At 47.3% G+C, this 27,266-nt stretch overlaps 1 protein-coding gene across 13 annotated transcripts in view; it reads left to right on the top strand.

Moving 5' to 3' along the window:
* Positions 1–27,266, top strand: part of Rps6kc1 (ribosomal protein S6 kinase C1) — a 144,172-nt gene that overhangs the window by 16,886 nt on the left and 100,020 nt on the right. For 8 of the 13 annotated variants that reach the window (XR_015635146.1, XR_015635147.1, XM_087580404.1 and 5 more), the window contains 3 exons: positions 7,084–7,199; positions 9,689–9,782; positions 25,416–25,775. Coding sequence is in view for 9 of the 13 variants with exons in the window: in XM_087580404.1 (XP_087436530.1) it covers positions 7,084–7,199; positions 9,689–9,782; positions 25,416–25,775 (570 nt within the window). In the remaining 4 variants the exon portion in view is untranslated. Of the gene's footprint in view, positions 1–7,083; positions 7,200–9,688; positions 9,783–11,596; positions 11,744–25,415; positions 25,776–27,266 lie in introns of those variants that run through there. The other 5 variants (XM_087580406.1, XM_087580405.1, XM_087580412.1 and 2 more) reach the window with 2 other exon arrangements.

The following is a 27,266-nucleotide window of genomic DNA, read 5'->3' as shown; positions in this document are numbered from 1 at the left end:
GGTTTGGCGCTGTGGCCTGGCATCCTGCTAAGATGGCTGCAGTCTTGCTGCCGCCGTGTATAGACCATTAGTGCAAACATCAGCACAAGGAAGAAGCAGCAAATGCTGTAGCACAGACATGAAGTATGCTGGCTGGCCCACACGACACCTTGACAGTGAGTACTGTGCACAGTGTCTTAGTCAGTGCTCTGCTGTGAAGGGACAGCACTGCTCTCACTCAAACCATGGTACATGTCCTGGATGTGCCCCAGTCTGAAGCTGTTGGAAATGTGCTGGGATTAGAAGAGTGCCTGGGATGTATGTGCGTACACGCATGTACACAGACGTGTATGTACTTAGCTTCTCTCATCTAAAGTTAATGAATTTACTGAGGCAATGTGTCATCTACTGGCTTGCTATAGTGATCGGGCTGGCCTCAGACGCACAGAGATCTTTCTGCTTCTGCCTCCCAAGTGCTAGGATTGAAAGTGTGTGCCACCATGGCTCACAAGAACTACATTTTAAGTCAAAGCAAATATTGAACAGTGCTGTGTTTAGTGAGAGCTCAGTGTGTGTGTGGAGAGCTGTGTGAAGAACTCTCAATCATGTTGACAGCGTGTGCAGCTTCTGAGAGGCACAAGGAATATTTTTATCCCTACCTTGTGCTTTCTATATTGTGAATTTTTTGCCCCATGTTTTTAGATCTAGTGTGTTTAAGTTATTTGTATGTACATGTGTCTGTGTGTGGTATGTGCACATGAGTACAACGCCTAAGGCCCCCTGGAGCTGGAGTTCTGAGCCTCCCCATGTGGGCATTGGGGATTGAACCCTGCCTTCTGCATCCTCTTAGCCGCTGAGCCAGCCCTGCAGCCCTGTAAACTGAAATGTACAGTTTTAACTCTGATGCTAAAGATACAGTTTGGGTTTTTAAGTCATGGGGCTGCCATTGTGTGGGAGTGGCTTCTAACAGCTGCTCTCAGCTTAGTGAGCGTTGTTAATGGATTATCTGTCTCCACGCTTCCTTGTTAATCTTGATAAGTGAATAGTTTATCTCTTTTAGTCAACGGTACAGCTCATTAGTGACACTTGATGACTGCAGTGAACCCTGCAGGCCACAGCTGTGGCTGTGTGCAGAGAATTGCTGTGTGGAGAGAATTGTTGGTTAGCCATCCGTCTTTTTAGCTCCTCTCATACTGAGTGTGTAAACCTCAGCAGTAGGAGTATTACTACCATCTGCAGAGTGTCAGCCACACATTGTGCTAGGCCACAGTGAAGGAGATGCTCTGTGGCAGTGACATAGCACTCGGCCATGTCTGCTGCCTAGCATCTGTTGCCTGTGCAATCTTAGGATCCCATGTAGTTCAGGATGGCCCTGAAGTTGCTGTGTAGCTGGGGATAGCCTCGAATGCCTGTTCTTCTGCCTCCTCTTCCCCAGTGTTCAGGTTACAGGCATGTGCAGCCGTCCATGTCTGACTTTCCTGTGTGATCTTACAGAGGTGTAACTTTCTTACTGTGTATCTGTCGTGTGTTCAGCTTATGGAGACGTTAGCACTGCCTGTGGCTCAGTTCAGTCTCACCCTCGGTGTCTCCTCTGGCAGCGCCCTCTACACCCCAGTCTTCGCTTGGCCCTTTAGACTTTCACTCTGTTTTCTGCTGACTGGGCCGCTTTCTCTTCCTGGTTCTACAGGGCACCAATATAGCACCTCCTAATTAATTGGAACCTTTTTTAAGTGTTTTAATTCATATTTTAATGCATATTACATTTAATGATATTGATGTAGCACTCATTTTATCTTTTTCATTTTTCTTTACAAAAATTTCCGCTTTACTGGAGAACATGAGAGACTGGGGTAGCAGTCGCCTATGTGCTGTTTTCCAGGGTTGATTATTCTTAGCCCTTGCTGTGTTTTCTCTGTGCCCTGGTGCTCTTCCCACCCCATTATTTTGGAATAAGTTGCAAATATTGTCACACTTTAATGTAACTTCCTGTATTTCCCTATGGCTATAGTCCCTTATCACACCCATGAAATATTGGTGCCGTCCCACTGGTGCCATGTGTAGATGGGCCATCTATGTGCAGATTTCCCCATCTGTCCTTCATGCATTCTTTCTGACCATAATTCAGTGGCTTTGCCACTGAGCTACACCTTTTACCCTGTCACATGATTTCAGAAGTTAATTAATTTTTGACAAGGTCTTACACCGTGGGCTAGGTTATCATGGAACTTCGTATTTGCCCAGGCTAGCCTTGAACTCATATTCTTCCTGCCTCAGCCTCCTGAGTTCTGGTACAAAGCCTAGAGCCATGGACATTGTTCAAATCACAGAAATGACAAAGCTCAGGCTGGTATTAGCTCAGCGCAGCTCTCGCCTGCTGTGTCAGATTCCTGGGTTCTGATTCCAGCACTGCTGAACCAAAAGGAAAAGAGCAGAAGGATCCTGGTCACCCTGAGGGCCACTACCTCTTTGCAGGTCCCAGCCTGAGCTTGGCCATATGCCTCCTGCCTTACAGCAAGGGCTGTTGGGAGCCACATGTTCAGTGTTAGGAAGATTTTATAGAGTCAGAGTGCCCCCCAACCTCCAGCCTCCAGCCCCCATTCCTCGCAGCATAATAGTCAGGATAAACTTACCTTTCTTGGGCTTTCCTCAAAGCTCCTGACAAAAGCTCAGACTCAGTGGTACAGTCCCAGGCACGGTGTGTGCTCTGCCTGGTTGCTGGGACTCAGGGACCAACTGAGTCCTGGTGCTCCTGGTGCCAGTTGGCTGGTGATAGTTCCCACCTGAGAAGCCTACCGTACTTGTTCTCTCTCTGACCTGTGGATGGAGTATGGCTACCAGAAGAGTTATCAACATTACCATCAAGCATCTGCTGGTTTGCACTGGATGAGGGTCAGTTTTAGGTTGTAGGACTTGGTGTGAACCACTGTATTGGAATTTTAAATTTTGTGATTAATTAATTCTGTCTCTGTCTCTCTGTCTCTTTCTGTCTGTTTCTCTCCTCACCCCACCCCTTCTGTAGTTTAGTCTAGCATTGAACTCAGTACATAGCCCAGACTGGCTTCATGCTTGTGGCAATCCCTCTGTCCAGCCTCTGAGCGCTTACTGAGCTAAGTAAGGAGTGAGCTGCTTGGTTCAACACTGCATTTTCATAAATTATATGTTCTAGAGAGATGCCTGAGTGGTTAGCAGCACTGGCTGTTCTTCCTGAGGTGCTGTGGTAAATCTCTCATACCCACCAGGCAGCTCACAAGCATGCGTAACTGTGGTCCTCTGTGATCCGAGGCCTCCTTCTGGTTATATACACACAGAATAAATAAATGAGTGAGCAATAAACAATACAATTTAAATTGTAAGTGGTGCTTTGACTTGTTCTAAGTTATAGTTTATAAAACAAATGAGCCCACACTTCTAATCAGCACTTGGGAGGGTGAAGCAGGGGGATTGCCATGAGTTCTAGTCCAGCCTAGCTTAGAAGTAGATCCATTTCAAAAATTGGGAATGATGAAATCCCAAAGGGCACCATTGTCATTTACAATGACAGACAGCAGCTGTGGTTACTGGGACCACCTAGCCTGTAAATGACAGACAGTGGCCCCAGTTACTGGGACCACCTGGCTTGCTTACAGTGTTAAGTTCTGCCCACTTAGTGGCTAGCATTATTGCATGGTTTGGAGTGGGAGAGTGGCTTCCTTTGAGTGGACAAAGTGATTGATCTGTAGGATTGTGAAGTGATGAATCGTCCTAGGAAAAACTTGCTTGTGTTTCTGACTTTGTTGGCAATCTTTCTGTTGTGCTTACGGGTAAGCTACCATTGGTCCTGTGAACAGGGACCCAGAGCAGCCGTGAGGGAAGTGCCTGGGTTGCTTCCGCATGCTGCTGTTTCCACACGAGTGTTGCTCCATAAAATTATTAAAGAGCTGGGTATGGTGGCACATACTTGTAATCCTAGCATTTGGAAGGCAAGGGCATGCAGATCTCTGTGACTTCCAGGCTAGCCTGTGCTACACAGCAAGTGTCAGAGTCAGTCAGGACTGCTATATGAGACTCTGTCTCAAAAAAGGGAGACATTTTGCTGTCTCTGCTAGAGTCAGTAGTTATTGTAATAACATTCTTCTGTATCTTGATGTGTATATGTTAGATATATTTGTTATGTGTGTGGTATTTTCATGAATGTATGGGTGTGTGTGCCTATATGTGTGCGTGTTGAGGCTAGAGGTGGACATCAGGGTCTCTCTCTCTCTCTCTCTCTCTCATACACACACACACACACGCACACACAGTGAGCCTCCAAGGATTGCCCTGTCCCTGCCTTCCCAGCCCCAGGACTCCTGCTTTTTACATGGCTGCTGAGGATTTAAACTTAGGTTTTCATGCTGTGTAACAAGCACATTCATTACTGAGAGGTCTGTCCAACTCCCAATATAGTATTTTTTAAAAAAATTCCAAGGCATCTCTGAAACGAGTGAGTGTTTTCTTTCATGGTGCCCTGGTGATATGGGTCCGTGTAATCAGAACTTTTGTCACACATGCTGTTGTTTTTTGTGGTACTCTGAAAACATTTATCTTTTCGAATCCAGATTTAGTGGACTAGAAATGCGACTAGGTCAGTAGAAGTGCAAGGCGGACTCTGAACAGATAGGCCCTGTTACTTAAGCAGTCTCCGCCTCATCTCGCTTGATGGAGGGCTAGCTGCACCACTGGCTTTAAAGAGACCCCTCGCTCCACCCCCATCTTTTAAAAATCTTTTACTTTCCGTATCTGAGTGTTTTTCTCACATGAATCTGTGCGCTGCACGTGTAGTTGGTGCCAAGGAGGGCAGAAGAAGGAACTGTATGGCCTGGAATTGTAGTTAGAGATGTGGAAATGGTTGTAAGCTGCCACGTAAGCTGAGAAACAGACCTGGGTCCTGTGCAAGAAGTGCTTTGAACCTCTGAGCTCTTCCCCTGTCCCTGTCAGACAGAAATGAGATGTTTCCAGGGCGCCATCAGCTCACTAAGACGTCCTCTGTTGACTTCTCAGCATGTGCTTCATGTATGTGAAGAGGATGCATAGCGGTGGCATGGGTTAAAGCATGAGAAAGCATTGTTTTTACTTCTATGCCAAAACCATAGGTACTTAAAGCAATATTAATTCAGTATTAATTAACTATTTTTGTGTACATGTTCGTGTGTGTGTGTGTGTGTGTGTGTGTGTGTGTGCGCGCGCGCATGGTATTGTCTTCTTTGGTCACTCTCCACCTTACTTTTTGAGACAGGCTCTCACAGTGAACTGGAGCTTGCTGATTCACCCAGACCGAGTGACCTGTGGGCTCCCAGGGTAGCTACCCTGTGCTCCTTACCCAGAGCTGGGCCTTGAAGCTTGTGCTGGTGTGTTCAGCTCTAATGAGGTCACAGGTCATCCTCAGCACAGTCACTCATGGTACAGTTTCACACAGTAGAAGAAGCTGGTTTGTTTTGTATTTTGGAAGTCTGGGTGCAGCCTAGGATGGACGTGTCATGGTGCCCAGAAGCTACAGCTCCTACGTTGTCTCCTCTGCCTTCCACATCATCATCCTGGTAGGAGGGAGGACCCGGGAGGGAGCAGGGAGAGGTGTGGCAGCTGCCTTTCAGTAGGATTTCAGGGAAGCAGTAGGGTGCCTTCAGATGATGTCTGTTGGTTGGACCTATGTCAGGCCAGCAGGGAAGGTATACAGTTTGGCTGACACATAGGGGAAAGTCATAAGGAAGAAAAGGAGAGACTGGGTGCTGTGGCCTTCTGTCTCAGAACTCCGGAGGCAAAGGCAGGCGGAGCTTTTTTAGTGGGAAGCTAGTCTGGTCTACATGGTGTACTAGGCTAGTCAGGGTCTAGAGAAGTATTCTATTTGCATAGTGTCTGGTAACTTGAGGGTGTGAAAGAATGTGTGGAGTTCTGTAGCATTGCTGACTCTAGTCAGCGGTGGCATCTGTCTGTCTGCCTTTCTCTCAACGCATTCAGTTAAGCTCTTCTGTAAGGATGTTCCACTGTACGGCCGATTTGTGAGGGTTTCTGTCTTTGTTAGTTGGCGATAGCCCGCACAGGTTTGTCAGCACACTGTGTGCTAGTCACTGTGGGGACCTTGTGAGGGTTCAGATCCTACAATGGTCTGTAGTGTTAGTGCAGGCTTGCTGTGGCTGACCGACTACAGGAGCCATAGGCAGGCCTGTGTCAGAGTGCTTTAGTCAGTGTCTCACTGTAGCAGTAAGTGCAGAGCTTGGATTTGAACCCAGGTCTAACTCCATCTCCTCCTCCCTGCAGCCCAACTTTTCAAAGTCATGTAGATAGGTTATCATAGGCAGGGGACAGGAGTGAGGGTTCTTAGTGTCTGTGGTTCCTATGTCTTTGTCTTAGTGTTTTGTTTATACTTGGAATTCTTTCAGGCTATTGAGGACACTACTCTTTTGATTTGGAGTTTTAAAATATGCTAGCAAAGGCCACATGGCAGATGCCAGCCGGTGATCAAATGGGAGAGCATTTCCGATTATTTCATGTTGGAAAATCTCTGGACGGCACTCGAACTGTACTTCTCATTAGATCTTGTGTGGAGCCACCTTTCTATCCCCTTGTGGAGCAGAGCGAGCCTGTGCTGGGCACCTCTGTTTTCACCAGCAGGCCGCCGCAGGCCACACCCGCAGCACATACGGAATTTAGTGTAGAAGCTTTCTGCTTCAAGCTCAGGTTTTTGACTCCACTGCTAATACAGATGTTCTCATAATTCCCTCTCTTCATCTCCCTTTTAAATAAAACAGTAGAAAAGAGGAAATTACATGAGTAATTATAGTATTAAATTACTGGAGGAAGCCATTTACATTCTTTAAAAATTCTCCTTCAACTTTAGTTTTGCATTGCTGTCTTTTACTAGTGAGTCTCGTACATGGATATGACCGGGTGGACACAGTCTCTTTATCAGGTGACATTGCTGCTCCATTTCATCAGAAACATTGTGAGCCTTTGATTCGATGTGACGTTTACATGATAAGTGTTGCAGATGGGCAGTGTGGCCTGTGGTGGCTCCGCTCCCTGGGCCTAAACTGTCATAAAACCAAGCTGTGCTATTCTGTTCCCAGTACTGACTCTCGTGAATTCCAGGGCGATTTGACAAAACCGTAATTGAGGAACGACGTCAGTGTGCTGAGGACCTGCTACAGTTCTCTGCCAACATCCCTGCTCTGTACAACAGCAAGCAGCTCCAGGACTTCTTTAAGGTTGGTAGACCTTCCGGGCTCCTGTGGTTCCCGTTGGTGTGTAAAGTCTGGCTCTGTCACTTTTGGGTGTTGTTATTTTCTAGGCACTGGAGTCCCTGCTCAGTGTCCGTTGTCTGTGGCAGAGCCACTGCCTCTCGTGTAGAGAGTGCAGGGTTTGAGTTACAGACGTTAACACCTTGATGCAGAGGGCTTGGAGGGCTGTGTGGGAATACATCGGGAAGACGCCGTTTCACGGGCTCCAGGAGTTCCTTCTAGAGGCATCCTTGGATGGCAGGCTTTCCGACACCATGGTCCACACTCTTCCCTTGTGTAAGGACCTAGCAGAAGTGGTCACTGGGTTTTAAGGGTCTGTGCAGCTTGTATTTCTAGGTCATTGACTGTATGTTGTTTGTTTCCTGACCTGTGGCACTGTGGCTCTGACCCTTTATTTGTTTTAGACTTGGGACAAGTCTCAGATGTCAGCAGCCCCCCTTGGATCCCACTGCCTTCGCTTCCTGGTGCTGGTGAACATCATTGTTAGCGTTAACCTCCTTACTTGTTTGGACGTCACTGTCGTTGTTGGTGGCTGTCACTGTGCTTGAGCACGTTCCTCACTGCACTTAATTAGCCTTCATGAAGAGCTGAGTGGCTGCATCATGCTTGTGTGCTCATTCCCTAAGCAGAAAACACACATGGGTGCTGGAATACTCAGTTCCTAATGCTAGTGGTTCTAGGCAGAGATTAATTTTTTGACCTTACTTACTTGACTGAAGAAGGGTGATCTTTTGAAGGACACTGCAGAGCCACCAGTATACATAGCCCCGTGCCGACTTCCATGGTGACATTGCTGTCGCTGACGGTCGCCTTGCTTCCCTTGTCATAATTCTGCACACCAGGCTCAGAGCACCACTCTGTGGCTTGTGTAAACCCAGTGTAGGGCCTCGGGGAAAGGCCGAATGAGGGCGGGCTGTCTGCTCCGTTCTCCTGCTCTCTCTGGGGGTGGAGTCTGGGGGTTTCCCTGTTGAGGTGTGGAAGACTGTGTGGTGCAGACAGTGTGTGCCTCGGGGCTCAGGTAGGTGGGAGTTAGTGAAAGTCGGATGGGCCAGAAACAGTTGGGACGGAACTGCCTGCCCACCCTTTGTCTGTGGAATGGCGTTCCTGACGGGAGTGCTGCCGACTTTGTCCAGACACGGAGATGGATGTGCACACGTAGGGTGTGTGAGGATGGGACAGCTGAGGAGAAGCCAGACTGAGGTCTGGTCTGTTTCAGGGAGACTCCGGTGGGACGGAGCAGCCCTGTGCTCCACCTCATGTGAGAACGTATTGATTGACACAGGCATTTACTGCACTAACCTTTCCAATAAAGTTTCCAAGACAGCTGCCCTCAGCAGTTGGCTTCTTCCATATAGTGTTATGTTTTTATTTCCATTTTTGTTTAGTTCAGTATATTTTCTGATCCATTTGTAATTCCTCTGTTGACCCATTGGCTATTTAGTCAGCAGCCTGACTGACTCACTCTGGTGACTGCCATTTAGCTGAGTGTGGACGAGGAAGCAACAGCTTTGAGGCCCGACTTTGTAAACATGGATACGTGACTAAAAAGGTCATCACATGGACGTTTAATTTAAGTAATTTTGAAGCAGTTCCACACTGTAGCCCAGACTCCAACTCCCAGCAGTCCACCAGCTGAAGCCTCTTAAGGACTAGGTTTGTGGGTACGAGTACCATAACTTGCTCAAGTTAGTATGAGAACCTGGTTTTGGTCCTTGGCACTCACATTAGGTGGTATACAGCAGCCTGTAACTCCAGATCTTATGCCCTCTTCCGGCTCTGTAGTCACTGCACACCTGTGGTGCACATACGTACATTCAGGCACACAAATCTATACATAAAACAGAATAAAATGTCTCTTTACTAAAGATACCTTAAATTTTGTTATAGTGTGCATGGGTGGTTTCCTCATGTAAACGTCTTCTCAGACACATGATGTGCTATTGATATGATATTGCTTGTGATTGCATAAAATTTAATGGCTTTCCGATGAGTCCCTCCTAGTTAAAATGATCAGGCCCTAAGGATGCTGAAAGTTGACTAACTGCTGTTTTTTCTAGTCCTATGTTTTCTTGAAGCCTGTGGCAGATCTTAAATACTCTGCTTTTCATCTGTGTCTGGGCTCGGCAGTGCACACCTTTGATTCCAGCATTCAAGGGGCAGAGGCATTGCCTCTAGTTCTCGGCCAGCCTGGGCACATAGTGAGTTTCTGGTCAGCAGCGAGGGTTTGCAGAGAGGTCGTGGGAAGTAACTTACTCTGTGCATCCCTTGTCCCACACACTTAGCACGACTCTGGCCATCTTTACAACTGAGCTGTGGCCTAAGTGATTGACTAGTCTGTAAAGGGTTGAATCTGTAGTAACTACCTCAAGTCTTGTGAGTGCTTGGTTGAGAAGACGAATGTTTATTACTGAACCTTTTGTGCTCTTACTAAAACATGGTTGCTCTGTCACTTTCAGGGTGGGATAATTAGTGATGGCTCTGAGTTAATTGGCCCTGCTGAAGCTTACCCAGACTCCCTGGCCAACACCTTTTCTGAGTGTGGTACTGAAGGTAAGAGACTGTTTTTCTTGTGTTTCAAAGATTTCAGTGGTAGAAGATGGGAATCACAGTCACGCTGTATTGTAGTAACAGCTGTGTTCAAGAGGCGGAAGATCCTTCTAAATCCCTTTCCTCTGGTTCTACACATCAGCAGTGGGTTGGCGTGGTGACACCTCACATGTGACTGGTAGCTTTGTAGCACATGGCACTTTTGCCCTAATGTTAGAACCTGGAAATCGGACCTCAGCAAGACATTTTACACACAGGCCACGGGCCTGGCTGTGAGTGCCTGCTGGAATCTGCCCAGAAGCTCCCGACTCCTAGCCCATTGGAAGGCCAGCTTTAAAGAAGCCAGTCACCCAGAAAGCAGAAGCCCAGGGCGGCTTTAGTGTGTTAGTGTGTTTCCCCCTCAGACTTCGCTTTTAATCCCTTTACTTCAAGAGTGTGTAGTATCTTGCTTTGTTTTCGTTTAGCTGCACCTGAGCTTCCATACAGATTTTAACTCACGCCTTTCAGCTTTTGGATTTTCCTTTTGGTTGTAGAATATGAAAAAAGAGAGGTTGGGATATGGGGTGGGGTGGAACTTTAAAAATGAAACAATCAGATTTTTGTCTGAGATAGCCTACGTTTAGCTGTCAAAGGTAACTCATAGATGAAATAGCACACTTGGATTTCTGCCCTGAGAGTTGACACCAGAGATGGAACTCCTGACAGTCTGCTTGGGGAACATGGGGGCCCCTTGGTACTCAGTTGAGGGGTGCACCCATTGTGACTGTCTAGATGTGCTATAGGACGTTCTCATTCTGTTTGGTAAAACTAGTGCATTCCTGTCTGTTGTGTGGACTGATATGTATGCACAAAAGCATGGACACAGACACTGATGTAACAGGTACACACATTCACACACACACACACACACATTCACACACACACACACTCACACACACACACTCAAAAACACTCACACACTCAGATACACACACACACACACACACACACACACACACACACACACACACACTTTCTCCCTTTTTCCTTCGGTATTTCCTCCTTGAGAGTACAGGTATACAAGTTTTTCTTCTTTTCCTTTTGCCTCCCACTCATGTTAAGCTGTGTTCCGTGTGTCCCCGGGGCCTTCATGGAATGAATGACCCTTCAGTGTCTTTGACTTCATCCTCATTCTGCTGAGGTCATAGAAAAACATGCTGAGAAAGTTGTCTTGCTGTTGGGAGGAGGATTTCATTGCCCAAGACCTATTTTAATCAAAGCTTCTTGCATGGGTTTGGAAATGTGTGGCCTATGCTTTCGGGGGCACTGGCCTCTCACTCTAAAGTTGGGTTTTGTGGGTGACTTTTCTGGGTTAACATGATCTGTCCATTGCTTCCAACTCCCTGTTCTTGAGAAAGGATTTTCTGTGCAATGTGCTAGTCCCTTGACATCCAGCAACAACCATGGAAGATGTGGAAGATTTTTAAGGGGCACCTGTGAGGAGGCGACTAGGGGCGTGTGGTACTTTTCTTCTCTCGCTTTAGGGTTGATGTGAGAAGCCCAGGTGGAGGTGGGGAGGAAGAGCCTGGTGTCCACAGTAATTCTCTGTGGCATGTGGGGCTCACGTGAGGAGGGAAGGCTGGCCAGAGTCCATTTCACATGACCTTTGACACGTGGCAACATGGCATTGGTGGGAGCTTCAAGAGGCCTGTGAACTTCGTATGGTCCAGGGGAAGTAAAGGGAGTGTTATTTTCAGAAATTACCTTTTTCAGAATGGTATTTTAAAATACAGAAAGGTGTTGAAGGTGAGCAGGTGACTGATGTTCCTCTCTCTCAGAATCCTCTAAGCCTGGCTAATCAGTCCTGCTGAAAGATACCGCCTTTGAAACCCTCCATCGGCCTGCTTTTTCCAGCTACACCCTGCTTCCTAAAGGCTCTATAACCTTCAAAACTAGCACTGCTGGCTGGAGAGGTGGCTCAGCGGGTAAGAACACTGACTGCTTTTCCTGAGATCCTGAGTTCATTTCTCAGCAACCACATGGTGGCCCACAACCATCTGTGCAGGGATCTAACGCCCTCTTCTGGTGTGTCTGAAGACCGTGACAGTGTGTACTCACATAAAATAAATAAAATAAAAACAAAACAAAACCAAAAAACTAGCACCACTGACCAGAGTCTTTGGGGGCACATTTCATATTCAAAACTCAACAGTCGCCAATGTAGAGATCCAGGCTGAGGAGGGCCAGTCTATGTCATCAGCTCCCACAGAGCTACATTTACGTCCTCTAAGGGTGACTTCATGTGGCACCTCCTCCTGGGCCCCATCCTTGTTGTTGGACCTCATCTCAGTGACTCTGGGGACTGAGCACAGGAACTTTTGGAGACTTTCACTTCCCAGAGACAGATCTGGATGCCAGGGGGTCATTTCTTTTGTTGTTCTTCCTTGAATATACAACTGACAAACCCTAGTGCTTCAGAAGGAACAAACCGATGCAAACATGGAAACAGAATCTGGTTCTGTTTCACGCACGGTTCTTGTAGTACAGTAGAAGAGGGAGAGACACACACACACACTCATGCACACACACATGTAAGCAGTAACGGTAACTGGCAGCTACTGTAGTGTGTCCATGCATTCACATATGTACATGATGCCATTGGAGGTCAGATCCCCTTGAGCTGGAGTTCTGGACAGTGCTGAGCTGGGGCCTGAACCTGTAGGAGCACACGCTCTTAATCGCTGAGCCATACGTCGTTGTTGAGAACAGTTAGATGCCGTCCTCTGAAAGACGAAAGGACACCTAATTGTTTACGAGCATCTTATTTCCGTTAGAAACTCGCGTGCTTTATTTGAATTACTGAGATGGTAGTGGGCGCTAGCACGGCCTCTGGGAGCGTCTCTCCCTGCTGGCCTGCTTTGGAGGTGCAGGTGGCCTCTCTGCTAAGCTGTTAGATTTTGATAGTGTGGCTTATTTAAATCCTTGGACGATGATATGGGAAGGCACACAGTTATTTCAGTTTGATTCAAACAGCCTCTTGTATAAGTCTGGGCTAAGGCCTTTGTGGATAAAGTGCTTGCCGTCTACACATGAGCATCTGAGTTCAGTTCCCCGGTGCTCAGGTATAGTCCCTCCATTCCTGCAGTGAGATGGGAGGTGGAGGCAGGAGAGTTCCCAGGAAGCTAGTAGGTCAGCTAGCCGGGTGTGGTACAAACAAGGTGGAAGCCAGGACTGACAGCCAAGGTTGTCCTCTAACCACAGGTATTCTGTGCCATCTGTGTCTGCGCGCGCGCGCGTGCACACACACACACACACACACACACACACACACACACACACACACACAGACACACACACACACAGACACACAGAGACACACACACAGACACACACACAGAGACACACACACACACATACACACACGCACACACACACAGACACAAACTCTCATGTACACACACACTCACACACTCTTACACACACACACTCTCACTCACATACATACACACACACTCTAACACATACATATACGCACACATGCACAAAGCACACACACATGAAAATACATGGAGAATTAAAAAAAACTTCGTGGGTTTTTTTTTTTTTTTTGGTTCTTTTTTTCGGAGCTGGGGACCGAACCCAGGGCCTTGCGCTTCCTAGGCAAGCGCTCTACCACTGAGCTAAATCCCCAGCCCCTCGTGTTATTTTTATTTACTGAATTTAAAGTTTATGCTTCAGGGCAGAGTAACTTTAAATGTGGACATCCTTAAGCTGGCTGTGTAGTGACGGGTCTGTGTTAAGACTAAAGTCTGTGTGGTATGGAATGCGGTAAAGTATGACATAATAGAAACTCTAAAGCAGGTTACACTTGTGGTAGGATTTTATCTACAAATGTCCACAAGGTGGCGCTGTGGGAACTAAAATCTTAGATCTGGTCTTGTCCTCAGTCCTGTGGTTTACTGGAGTGGGTCCTTGTCACTTAGCTTGAAGGAGTTATATTTTGTTATTAAGTACTTGTTCATGGTTTCTGACTATCTACATTTTCCTCAGTGATAAATCTTAAATAGGGAATTTAATTTTATGTAAATTTAATTTAATTTAAGCACAATGAACAAGCGCTGGTGCTTTATGCCTGTAGTCTTAGTACTTGGAAAATGGGGGCAGGAGAATCAGGAATTGAAGGCCAAGCTCACCTACATGGTGAGTTTAAGATTAGCCTGGGCTTCTGGGTTCCTTCCTTAAAAACAAAACCATGGAAAACCTAACCGATACACAATAAAGGCAGTCACGCGTGGTTGTGTCAGTATGCGGTGTATGCTGCCCATGGAGGAGAAGGCACAGCGTTTGCCCTGACTCTTGAAGGCCCAGGGCTGTTGTAGGTAACGTGGATATTCAGAATTTCGTGGCAGGGTGGGCCAGATTAAAGGTCACGATTTGTTCTGGTCACTTGGGTTTTGGGTTAGAAGGGACTTTAGATGTTACAAAGTACTTTCCTTTTCAGTTAGGCGTTGGGGTTTGGCGGCAGTCAAGTGTGTGCCTCTAGGTATTTGCTGAGCCCCTGAACTCTGACTTGCTGTGAATGGTGATCACATTCTGGTGTAGGAAGGGTCAGGGCGGGTCTGGAAGAGGGGCTCAGCAGCCGCTGAGTTCAGTTCCCAGAATCCACATTGGACGGCTTCACAACCTCTCCTAACCTGGCTCTAGGGAAATTCCATGCCCTACTCTGGCTTCAGAGGGACCTGTGTGTACATTTGCACACATGTGTGTAGGGTAACAGTTGAAACCTGGAGCCATAAAACAAGATGGGCAATGGAACAACAGACTCTGAGTCAGAAGGGAGCTGGGCAAGCGCTTCACCATGCTTCTGCTGGCCCGTACCTGGGATTGGCACTGGCTCTTGAAGCCCGTTCTGTTCCTAGTAGACACACAGTAGGGTCTGTGGAACTCGAGGTTCTCAAGGGTAAAGCAGAGGCACGTTGCTAACCTAGGAACTGTCAAGGCTGATTCTTCTTGGCCTGGAGCTGTTGCTAGCTCACTAGCGAGCCGTAGAGTACCAGAGTTGTGACTGGCACACAGCTCTAGAGGTAGGGATTTTTCTCACAGGCATATGTAGAAGGACCCATTTCTCTTCTTCCTTTAAAAAATGTACTCTTCCCAGTGCGGGGTAGCACATGCCTTTAGTCAGAGCACTTGGGAAGCAGAGGCTGGTGAATCTCTGAGTTGGAGGTGAGCCTTTCTACATGGGGAGTTCCAGGATACCAGGGCTGCATGAGAAACCCTGTCTGAAGGAAAGTATTCTTTGACAGTTTCACATATGCATGTGATATACTCCATTCCCTGTCTTCCTTTCCCACTCTCTCTGGACCTCTTCTCCCAGCAAACCCCCACCCTGGCTTTCCCCTTTTAAAGTCAGCGACCTGCTGTGTCTGTGGCTGTTGCTGAGTGTACGTGGGGCTGGTAGCCGAAGCGTAGGTACCTTCCCACGGCTCCACTACTGGGGAAAGTGACTGCTCTCCCTGCAGAGCCCCTCCCCCAGGAAGGGCTTGTTTCTGGATGCAGCCATGTCAGATCCCATCTGGATTGCGTGTCGTCCACCTCTGGGTCGTCTTGGGTCTGGGCTGGGTGCTTTTTTGTGCGTGAAGCAGGAGTGATTGCTACTGGGACGAGTAGAAAGTCCCTTTGGTTGAGTGTGGCAATGTTTGACCTATAGAGTGAAGGTGATGAGCTAATAGTAACCAGGCCATGTTTTATACAGAGTCCCCCACGGGAGGACACCTGTTGTCGAGGGAGACCGTCTCTTTGTGCATCTGGTCTTCAAATGCGGGCTTCTGATGCCTCACACTGTGAAGCGTCCGTGTGTGGCAGCCCAGCCTTTCCCCCAGGCCCGTCTCTCAGAGGTGTCCTAGGCAGATTCTGCTCTACTGCCCGACTCTGAGCAGTTCAAAGCCCAGAGGTGAGGGCAGGTAGGTGGATTGGGATGCTAAGTAAACCCTCGTGTCTGTAGCTGCTTTTTAACAAGTCACCTGAGGCCCTCTAATAGCACCGAGACTGGAATCTCTGTGATCCACACCCAGAGGCAGGCTACTCACAGCACCTTTGACTTCCCCTCTATCACTTCCAAAAGAGGCATAGGGCTCTGTGCGATGTCACTTCCAAGGCATAGGACTCTGTGCGATGGTGTTGGTGGAGGCTGTGCCTGCTGCTCTGCTGATGTCCTAGAAGGGTTCCTGTAGGGATGGTTTGGCTTTGACAGGTTGTCTGTCTGCTGTATCCAGTACCTATGTCTGCCCTGCCCACCCACTCCTCTTCCTCCTCAGTGAGACCCACAGCCTGTAACATTCTTGTAGCTCCCTGTGGCATATTTACTCACTCTCTACTTTATACGATGTTTAGATGTAGTTTTATATAAAACAAGGTGATTGTAGGACCGTTTTGAGTTGCTGAGCAGGACTACATGAAGCAGACACACTCAAGCGTGAGGTGCAGTGGGTGTTGACTATTTACGTGTCTTGTGCATCTTTACATCTGCCTGCGTGTACATATGTACATGCATGTGTGTTTACACATATCTGTATGCATCTGTGTATACACATGTGTGTTTGTCATGTCATCTATATGTGTGCAGATATACACTTGTGTATTTACATGCCATGTCTATATCATTACATGTGTATGCATATATACATGTATGTTTACCCATCTATCTGTACATCTCTATATGCTTATCTATGCTCACACGCTCACACGCTCACACACAGGAATGAAGGCTGGAGTTTTGGCTCAGTGGTTGAGAACTCACCTTCTGTGCATGAGCCTGTAGGTCTGCTTTCCTATATGATGGAAGGGGAAGAGAACCTGGGATTCGTCGTTTTAGTGGCCGACCTTTTGAAGTACGTGTTGGCAGCTTTCAATCACTGTGACAAAGTGCCCGAGACCAACAACTTACAAGGAGGAAAGGTTCCTTTTGGTGTGCACTTTCAGAGCTTTCAGCCCGTGGTTGGCCGCCTGCGGGCCTGTAGCAAGGCAGACAAGCCTAGTGGCAGAGGCTCAGCAGTAGTGTTTGCCTGGCCTGTGTGAGGCCCACTTGATCCCCAGGGACTGAAGCGCTTGTCTCTTTGGGCGGCTGGAGAGCACTTCCTTGAGAAGGGAGCCAGTACCTGTGGAAGCCAGTGAGCCCTTGATGCAGGAGCGGTGCCTGGGCCAGGCTTCTCAGGTACCGCAGTGTGTGGTTTCCACAGGACTGAGATAAGGAGGGGTGTGGGTCTCACCCATCCACAGTTCTGTTTAAGCTAAGAATCCCTTGGCTGTGCTGCTGGATGATCCACTCAGGATTCTATTCTGTGAGTGACATCTTTACCTATATTTTCGAGCAAACCTGCTCTTGAAGGACAGCAGCATCTCCTTTGCAGTCTTTGAGACACCAGGTCTGAGGGGCTTCCAGGCACACACCTGAGCTAGGCTCCGTCCGCAGAGGACAGGCTCTCAGTCCCTGCGCATCTTTTCAGCCCTTTTCTGTTTTTCAGAGGGTGCTGTACTGTGCACTGTTCTGCAGTCCATGGTTTGTATGTGTCCTGAACAGCAGCACTAAGCGTGTGTCCTCGTTGTGTGTCTATCACCCCCCCCCCCCCCCCCCGCCCATCCTTGCCCCTCTCCAGCCCTGTGACTGGGTGTTCAGTGGCTTGGGAGCGGCTCATTCTCAGGGATTGCCGTGCTTGGGCGTTGACTTCATCCCTACTCAGCACGGAGGGAGTTCTAGGCCAGCCTCTTCTACATGGGTCTGCTTGTATGCTGTAAATTACTTAATCTTTGGTATTTGTGATTTCCAGATTGTCCCTAAAATTTACAAGCCTTTTGTTTTTTTCATTGGTCTCTGTCGGGTTACATTTTCCTAACCTACTTCTTGTTTTTTGGAAAGTTTCAGTCTAAAATGTTTATAGTGGTTTTTCACTTTGAAACAAAGGATAAGACTTTGGATGATCAGTATTGTCAGTCATCTGTGATTAACTGCCGGTGGGTGGGTATTTGTGGGAGTGTGTGCATGTGTGCATATGTGTGTGTGTGTGTGTGTGTGTGTGTGTGTGTGTGTGTGTGTAGGGGGTCAGAGGACAGCCCCAGGTGTCATTCCTCAGGCACCATCTACCTTGTCTTTTGAGACAGGTTCTCTCACTGGCCTAGGGCTTGCTAGTAGGCTAGAGTTACATAGACCCACCTTCTCCCCCTCCTCAGTGTGGACGGCCACACTTGTCAAGCTCAGGTTATATGGCAAGTGCTTTACTGACTCCCAGTCTTCCTGCTGTGTTCTTTGGCAGACTTTTTGTTTGCCTTTATGATGGCTGAGACAGGGTCTCTATAGCCCAGGTTGGCCTCAGACTCATTCTGTAGCAGTGGGTAACCTTGACCTTCTGAACACACTGCTTCCTTCTCCTGAGTGCTGACTGTACCTGCTGTGCCCCCCGTGCCTGCTTGTGTAATGCTGGGAATCGAACCCTGAGCTCCATGCGTGGTGGGCCGGCAGTACCAGCTGAAGCACTCTGTCACCTGAGTTACAGCCCTGGCCCCTCCCTGCCAGGTGACTTCTGATGGTCTCCTTTTGCCAGCCTGATTTTGATTACCTTTGCTGATAAAATAAAGTCATAAAAGCAGGAGGAAGTGTAACTATGTTCTTAGAGTTTTGTGGTCAAAAGCCAAGAAACCGAGCCTTTGTAATCACCTGCTTGTCTTTCGGTGTTGGTGGGAAAGGGGAGTCAGGCACAGCCTCAGACAGCCGTGAGGTGGAGGAGGTGGGATTCTAACGGGAGCTGCAGGCAGATGAGACGAGCATTGGATCATCGCTCAGGCGAGAGGCACTGGAGAAAACAAAGCTTGGTGACATGGTGCTTCCCTTCTGTAGTCCTCGGGGCGTGTACAATCCTCCTCCAGCTGGATCGTTGACTAATTTCAATTTGGTAGTTAGGTAACGGCACCATTAAAGAAAATAAGTTTGCATTGACATTCATAACTATTTTAAAATTACTTCTAAAATGTTTACATAGTTTTTAGACTAGTGGGTGAGTAACTTATGCATGTTCTAGAAAGATTTTGACTGTGTTGGAGTGTCATGAACTGACCTGATGTTCCCCATGCTCTAGTGACATTCACTTGAAGCTGTGGGTTTATTGAAATCTGCTCCTTTTGGAGAATAGGGTAGCCTCTTGTAGAGATCCTAGAAAAAAAGAACAAAAGAAATCAAGGCTGTATTGTCAAGGTGCCACAGTCGTGTGTAAAGCTGATTTGCTCATGCAGCTAGGCTGATGCTCACACGTTCTTACTCTGTTTGGTAGGAAGTGAGCAACTGGAGGCCGCCACAGGCTGACAAACTGTGGCTGATGGGCTGTATCTGCTCCTGGCTGCTTTCCTATGGTCTGTGAACCAAGAACAGTTTTTACATTTTTAAATGGTCGAAAAACCCAAAGAATTTATCAACTTATGATGTGACATAACATGCAATTAAAGTTTCAGTGTCTACAACAAAGTCTTCCTGAAGTGCAGCTATGCTCCCCTGTCCAGGGTGGTCAGCATGGAGTCGCATAGCTACAACAGGTCATGGAGGTGCAGGGCCTGAAGTATTTACTCTTTGGCTCTTCACGGAGTTTGCTGAGCCCTGATCTCAGAATCATGTACTCTGATCCACCTGCAGTTTTCATTCTTGGTGTTGTCTCCTGTGGAAATAAAAACTCTTTTATATGCCCTTTTCTGAGAACTTGGCATTAAGCACTCAGTGGTGCTCTGGCCTGGAGATGGTGCTCGGTGCTTGAATGCTTATGTGGCATGCACGAGGTGCCCTGTGTTTGATCCCTGGAATCATCAAAGAAACAAAACAAGAATCACCCCAAACCCCACCAGATCAAAGCAAGCAGAAGCAGCCGTGCAGATCTCCACATGTGTGCACCTGAACTTTTCAGGGATGGGACTTCCAGTTTTGTCTCATAGAATCAGCAGCTTGACAAGTGGATTCCAGAGCTCTACGTGTTCCCAAGGTCTCCAAGGATCCGCAGTGTGGAAGCCATTTTAGTAACACAGTCACCGATGCTGACCTCTGTGCTGAATGTCACATGGGAAAGCGATGAGATCAAACTGTTGAGGGTGGTGACACCAGCCGCTGGTAAAGGCAGCACTGTCAGAGTGCTCCCTCTGCTCTGCATCACAGTACCCTCCCTGCTAAGCCGCCATGCTGCACTAGAAAGGTGGATATGAGGGGCAACTGAGTTGAGGAGCTGTTTGCTCATGGGAAGCCATTTTGCTTGAATCAGTAGCAGACAGACAGTTGTCATCATGCTTGTGTGTTTGGTGCTTGTGTTTTTCCTTGAAATGAAATGAGCTGACTCTTCAAGGAAAATAGCTCATGGTATTTGTTGCCAGTGAAAGAGTTTTCCTCCCCACTCTAGGGCTTTTGTGTTACTTTGAATTTGACAGTTTCCTAATGTGATTTTTATTCCATAATAATGAAATAAGAGGTTGATATGTAGAAGATCTGTGGTAGTCAGAGAACTGACATTTTACAAATAATTGCTTTGTTCGGCTCTAACCGTGGATATCAATGATTCAGGCTGACCAATGGGTTTCCAGTCGTGAACCCTGCAGATTTCGTTGTTTGCATTTATGTGTCACACGTCACAGCCAGTCTTAGGAAAGCAGCACTGTGGAGATTTGGTGTCACACAGAAAGACAGACGTCTCATAAGATGGCTCTGCATGTAGGGTTGTTTGCTGCCAAGCCTGACAATTTGAGTTTGGTTCCCAGGTCCCACATGGCAGAAGGAAATAACTGACTCCACACAGTTGTCCTCTCACCTCGTGTGAGTGCTGTGGGTTTGTGGAACCCCCACCCCAGGATAGTAGTAGAAAAGGAAGGCAGTGAGACAGCAGGCACAGGCATCTAGCACTTTCCCTTTTACTAACATCTTCCAACCACAAGGCTGACAGCAGACAGTTCATAGAGTCAGGCCTTAGAATGCCTCATGTTCTGTTCAGCCAGACATCAAGACTTGCAAAATACCAAAGTTACCGTTCTCCCAATAAATACTTTTTGTTTTGATGATTGTAGTTACTTTTTATAAAAATGTTAATGTGTGATAGTTCCAATGTTTTATTTCAAAAGATTTATTATTTAACTTTTTATTGGTTCTTTGTGAATTTCAAATTATGCACCCCAATTCCACTCATCTCCCCATTTCTTTATACCTGCCCCACCCTTGGAACACCCCTCCATGGGAAAAATTCTCACTGTGGAAGCTGTAGTGTGTCATTATGGTCTCACAATGTATGCTCTGTGTCACTTCTTTATTGTCAAATGCTCATTGCAGTGAGTCATTGGTCTGATTTGAGGCCTCTGGCTTCTGCTCCACCATCAATACTGGATTCTCACCAGGACTCCTCTCAGTTATCCTGTTGCTGCCCTATGTCAGGGAGATCCTGCAGCATTAGATCTGCAGGACTGGCCCCTTTATGTGCTCTAGCAGTTTATAGGTAGAGTAGATGTTGAGGTGGGTCAACTCAAAGCCCTATATCTGGGCCTAGGTGGTTACTGGTCAGCCCACCATCACCCCACACCCACACTACCAGAGTAGTCTCTGTCCAGTGCTGCCCAGGCTGCCAGTTCAGTGCTGCAGTGGCGTGAGCAGAGCCAGCTCTCCTGCTCCCATACTCTTTTTCTCTTTCTTTTTTTAAATTGTTATTCCCTTTCCCACTTTCCCCTCTGTAAGCCCCCTAACCCATCTCCCCCACCCCCTGCTTTATGAGGGTGCTCTCCCCCCGCCCCGCCCCACTCATGCCTCACCGCCCTGGCATTCCCTTACACTGGGGCATCAAGTCTTCACAGGACCAAGGACTTCTCCTCCCACTGATGCCTGACAAGGCCCATCCTCTGCTACACATGCAGCTGGAGCCATGGGTCTGTCCATGTGTACGCTTTGGTTGTTGGTTTAGTTCCTGGGAGCTCTGGGGGGTCTGGCTGATTGATATTATTGTTCTTCCTATGGGGTTGCAAACCCCTTCAGTTCCTTCAGTTCTTTCCCTAATTTCTCCATTGGTGTCCTGGTGCTCAGTCTGATGGTTGGCTGCAGGCATCCACATCTGTATTGGGTTTGGTGTGTGCATATGGGTTGGAGCCCCATGTGTCGCAGCCTCTGGATGGCCTCTCCTCCATCTCTACTCTCATACTCTTAGGACGTGCTCACCTGCAACCCCCAGAAGCAGGACTAGGTCAGGAGCCATTTAGGATAGGCAAAAGTCATGCCAATGGCTTTCTAGAGATGGCCCATTGTTTTGTGTGGTCTGCAATGGGAGGGCTCTGAGAGGTAAGGCCCAAAGACATTTCATCTCAGGATTGCTTCTTGCTGCTGATATGCCTTTCCTGTCATTATTAAGTTAGTTTAATAATTAGCAGGCATTAGCACACCCTATTGGGCAGATTTTCTTCTGATCAAGATGTTCTCTCTTATAGTAATGCTATATAGACAAATTGATGATTTCATAATTCCTAATAATGTTTCTATGGAATTCCTAAATTTATACAAGCAATTTTGAGCCCGCTATATAGTATGAAAGCTGTAGTTAGGGTTCTGTAAGCCTACACGTGTCACGGGCTAATTGAACTAGGACAGAAAACAGGCTTGGAACAAATTTACGATCAGGGAAAACATTGTTTCTAGGCTATAAAACCATTATCTGAAATCTAAAGGTCATAAGCTGGGAATAGACAATTTATTGTAGGTGCAAGGACAGAAAATAAAATATTGACTAGATTTATCTATACAAAACTTCAAAACTAATGAGATACAAGGCAGATGATTTGCCTTTTGACAAAACCATGCTAACTTATAATATAAGAATTATTGTTTTAAACTTTTAATGAGCTAGTGCAGGATAATGAATGTCTAGTTAGAACACTTGTGAACATTCCTGCTGAAGTTCCTTATTTGGTTTATGGTGAACTTTTGGAATGTGAAGATGCTCGAAGACCATGCAGTCTGTTCTCCTGAGAAAGTGTGTGCATTGAGAGTGACGACGATAAGCACGCAGGCTTCTTCCTCCTGACAAGGACAGAGATTCTCTCATTCAGCAATAAAAAGGAAAGGTGTTTTTTTCACCAGTGGAGAGATGAGGCTTTTTTTTTCAGCAATAAAGATGAGGTTTTTTTTTTTCTTACTTGGGTTTTTTTTTTTTTTAAACTTTCAGAAATAAAAAGGTAGAAGCCTTTTCTTTCTCTGAGCAATAAAGGTTGAAGCTTATTTTTCATCCAGAATGAGTGTTTTCTGCATTGGCACTTGCTTAGTGGAACTTGTTTGTGGGGTCCTTTGCTCCATCCACCGAACACACACACACACACATGCACACAGACACATACAGACACACATGCACGCATGTAAACGCATACACGCACGCACATGCATGCACAGACACAGCACATGCATGCACAGACACACATGCGCGCACGCATGCACACACACACACAGACACATACAGACACACAGACACACATGCACGCATGCACATGCATGCACGCACACACATGCATGCACGCACACACAGACACACATACATACACACGGATATGTATATATATACATATATAGATATATTTATGTAAATATGCATGAATACTTGTAGAGTTGATGAGACAGGTGGTTGGGCGTGACCAGTATGAGTGTGTGTGTGTCTGTCTGTGCATATTTGCTTATGTAAAAGTTTCCCTTTCTGTGGGCATGACTTTCTTTTCCTGGATGATAAGGAGTTAAGAACTTTGAACAAAGGACCTGTAGTAAAGAACAAGGAGCAAGAATAATCACTTCTTTACATAATTCTTCCCCGTTCCCCCATTCAGAGGTGGATGGTTTTTAACCATAGCATAAGCAAGAAAGTGTTGTTTCCAGAAGCTGTCAGCTTCCAGTCCCAGGATATAGAGTTAAAAGATCACCAGTCTTTGGGCTTTCATCCAATTCTGAGTCCCACTTCAACCTATTTCCCAGCCAGAGCAGGCCTCCACAAGGCCAACTCTGTTGTGCTGCCCAGGGGAGATCCAGGGTCTGCTCTCCTGAGTGCTGCAGCAGGTAAAGGGCAGGGCCAGCTTTCCTGCCTGTTTTAGGTGGCAAAAGGTGAGGGGCCATCTCTCCCTCACCCACACTGTTGCATGGCATAGAAGTGGCAGGGCCAGCTTGCCCCCCAGGGCCAGTTCTACTGCACTTCCTGGGTGAGGTGCAGATTCTGCATCTGGCGAGGGGTGGGGTCTCTGTATAGCTCTCAGAAATCAACACGGCCCCAGGCAGCAGCCCAGTCTAGGAAGGTCCTACTGGCCTTTGGTAGTAACAAACCCCCACTGTTGCAGGGCCACAGCCCAAGACATGGCTGTAGGTGGCATTGCTGGCTGCTCTTATCAGGCAGTTTCTCAGTACTTTCAAGTCTCCAGTTCTGCCTCTCTTCATTGTGTACAGTCCTTCTGCTTCTCTCTCTCCCATCTCTCCACCAATTCACTTGCTTATCTTAGTGATGCCCAGACTCCTGGTGTCTGGGGTCACCTCTGGAGTAGTCTCAGGAGTGCTGTGCCCTACCTGTGCCATGTGGCATGAGGTGGGGGTTGTCTGGAATGTGGTTTGCCCACCTGGGCCTATGTGGCATCTGGCAGGTTTGCTCTGCACTCAGGCCCCATGGTGTTGGACTGGGTGGGAGTCTGGTCCCATGGTGCCAGACTGTGATATATCAAGCTTGCTCCCTGCCTGGCCCTGTGACACCAGACTAAAAGATTTATTTTTATCTTACATGTATGAGTATTTGCCTGCAGCTGTTAATGTGTCCCTGGTACCTTCAGAGGCTAGAAGACAGTGTTGTATCCCTTGGAAGTGGGGCTGTAGATGGTCACAAGGTACAGACAGATAGTCATGGGTTACAGACAGATGACCATGAGGTAAAGACGGATGACCATGAGGTATAGACAGATGACCATGAGGTAAAGACAGATGACTATGAGTTATAGATGGTTGACCATGGGTTACAGACAGATGACCATGAGTTACAGATGGATGACTATGAGGTATAAACAGATGACCATGAGGTACAGACATATGACCGTGGGTTACAGACGGATGACCATGATGAGTTACAGACAGATAGTCATGGGTTACAGGCAGTCGCCATGAGTTACAGACAGATGACCATGAGTTACAGACAGAAAGTCATGAGTTACAGGCAGTCAGCCATGAGTTACAGACAGATGACCATGAGTTATAGATGGATGACCATGAGTTACAGATGGATGACCATGAGTTATAGATGGATGACCATGAGGTATAGACAGATGACTGTGGGTTACAGACAGATGACCATGAGTTACAGATGAATGACCATGCTTTATAGATGGATGACCATGAGTTATAAATGAATGACCATGAGGTACAGACGGATGACCATGAGGTACAGACAGATGGTCATGTGTTATGTTAGACAGCCATGGGTTACAGACTGTCAACATCAAATGGGCTAAGCTGAAACAATCTGCTAGATGCTGCCAGTCACCAGCAGGCCACAGCTGCCCTGCTGAGTTAGTTATGGGAGGATGGCAGTATGTGTGACCTGTGCTCCTGTGGCTACTGCTAGTCTCATTTGACTCCTGTGTTCCTCATTTCAGGCTTCTCCAGTGACAGTGACCTCCTGTCCCTCACTGTTGATGCGGACTCTCTTGCCGAGGTAGATGATGGAATGGCTTCCCGTCAGGGTTCTCCCAGTAGAGCTTTTGGTCTGAGTGTGTCTGCGGATTCTTCGGCAGTAGGGGCTGTTGCTTCTGACATTGAACCAAGCAAAGCAGAAGACCGGGAAAGCCGCAGCCTCTTCCCCAGCAGCTTAAAGCCAAGGCTTGGCAGGAGAGATTACCTGGAGAAGGCAGGGGAACTTATCAAACTGGCCTTAAAGAAGGAGGAGGAAGATGACTATGAAGCAGCTTCTGACTTTTACAGGAAGGGTGTTGATCTGCTCCTAGAAGGTGTACAAGGTAGGGTGTTGCCCACAGTCGTGTGTCCTGGCATGGCTTATGTGGTGCAAAGAAATAAATGTCTATTCTCCTGTGCCTGAAAGCTCTGTGTGTGTTCTCCTGTGTTCAGGGGGAAATGAGAAGCCCACGTGAATGACGTCATTGCAGGTGCTCAACACTCTGAGCCACCTACGAAAGTGGATTATCTCCCAAAGCAGGGTCCCCACTGGTGCTGCAGGAATGGCAGTCTTTCTCTTGACTTGATCAGTGTTCACCAAGAGCACTCTTGGGAACTACCCATGAGTTTACTATCAGTGGAGAAGGGAAGCTCTTGGTTTGTCCACCACTCTGCTTTCTGTCAGCTGGGGTGACTATCATCCTCACCTAGTTAATGCCAGTGACTGGACCGTGCTGAGCTGAGCATAATGTAGTGTCTCTCAGTAGAACTTACTGTGTGTGCGTGCGTGTGTGTGTGTGTGCGTGTGTGCGTGTGTGCGTGTGTGCGTGTGTGTGTGTGCGTGCGTGTGTGTGTGCATGTGTGTGTGCGTGCGTGTGTGCGTGTGTGTGTGTGCATGCGTGCGTGTGCATGCGTGCGTGTGTGTGTGTGCATGCGTGCGTGTGTGTGTGTGTGCATGTGTGTGTACAGTAGGCTTTATTTTTGTGCTTTCCTTTTTATCACAAGGACAGAATAAAGTTAGTGATGTGACTTCTCGGACAGGATGAAATTATCAAAGGCTGATGTGACTGTCTTCAGTGGACTGTGGAGAGTTATTTCTGCTGGTATTCTTATCTAACTCTTTCCTGTAGTATTTCCTGTCAGTACACCTGCTGTCCTGTTAGTCTAGAACCTTCTCCTGATCTGTATATGTATATGTTTCTAAGCTGCTGCTTATCAAGAATTTTGACTGAATTTCTTCCTAAAAAACTTTTTTTTTTGGATTTATTTATTTTATGTATCTGAGTGTTTTGCCTGTATGTTTGTCTGTGTAGTACCTCCTGTGTGAGAGCCTGATGTCTGAGGAGACCAAAAGAAGCCATTGGGTCCCCTGGAATTAGAGTTACAGACAGTTGTGAGCTGCCATATGGATGCTGGGAACTGAACCAGGATCCTCTGGAAGAGCCATCTCCATCTCTCCAGCCCTGGATTCTCCCTCTTAACCTTCATTTATACCTTGTCATTTACCTAGCACCCCAAGTCCTCAAAATGACCCCTTTTACCTTTGTGTGTTTAAGAACATTGCTTTTTATTTTAGTTTTAGTTCTGAGGGAGGGCAGGCATGTGTATGTGAGTGTGCTTTGCCTGTAGAAGCAAGAGATCCGTCTGGAGCTGCAGGTAGAGATGGCTGTGAGCAGCCTGCTGTTGGGTCTCCTCTGGAAGAGCCGTGTGCGTTCACTGCGAAGCCTCCTCCGTCTGGACTGTGTGTGCTTTCTAACTGCTTCCTATCTGAGGGGTCGTGAGCTAACTTCCCACCAACTTCCTAGTTTTTAAGATTTAGTTGCTTGTTTTTCTCT

This window comes from Rattus norvegicus, chromosome 13 (genome assembly GCF_021556685.1).
Source record: "Rattus norvegicus strain SHRSP/BbbUtx chromosome 13, alternate assembly SHRSP_T2T, whole genome shotgun sequence".
Lineage (NCBI taxonomy): Eukaryota > Metazoa > Chordata > Mammalia > Rodentia > Muridae > Rattus > Rattus norvegicus.
Note: the sequence above shows the minus strand (reverse complement) of the source record. Positions and strands in the feature narration are given on the sequence as shown.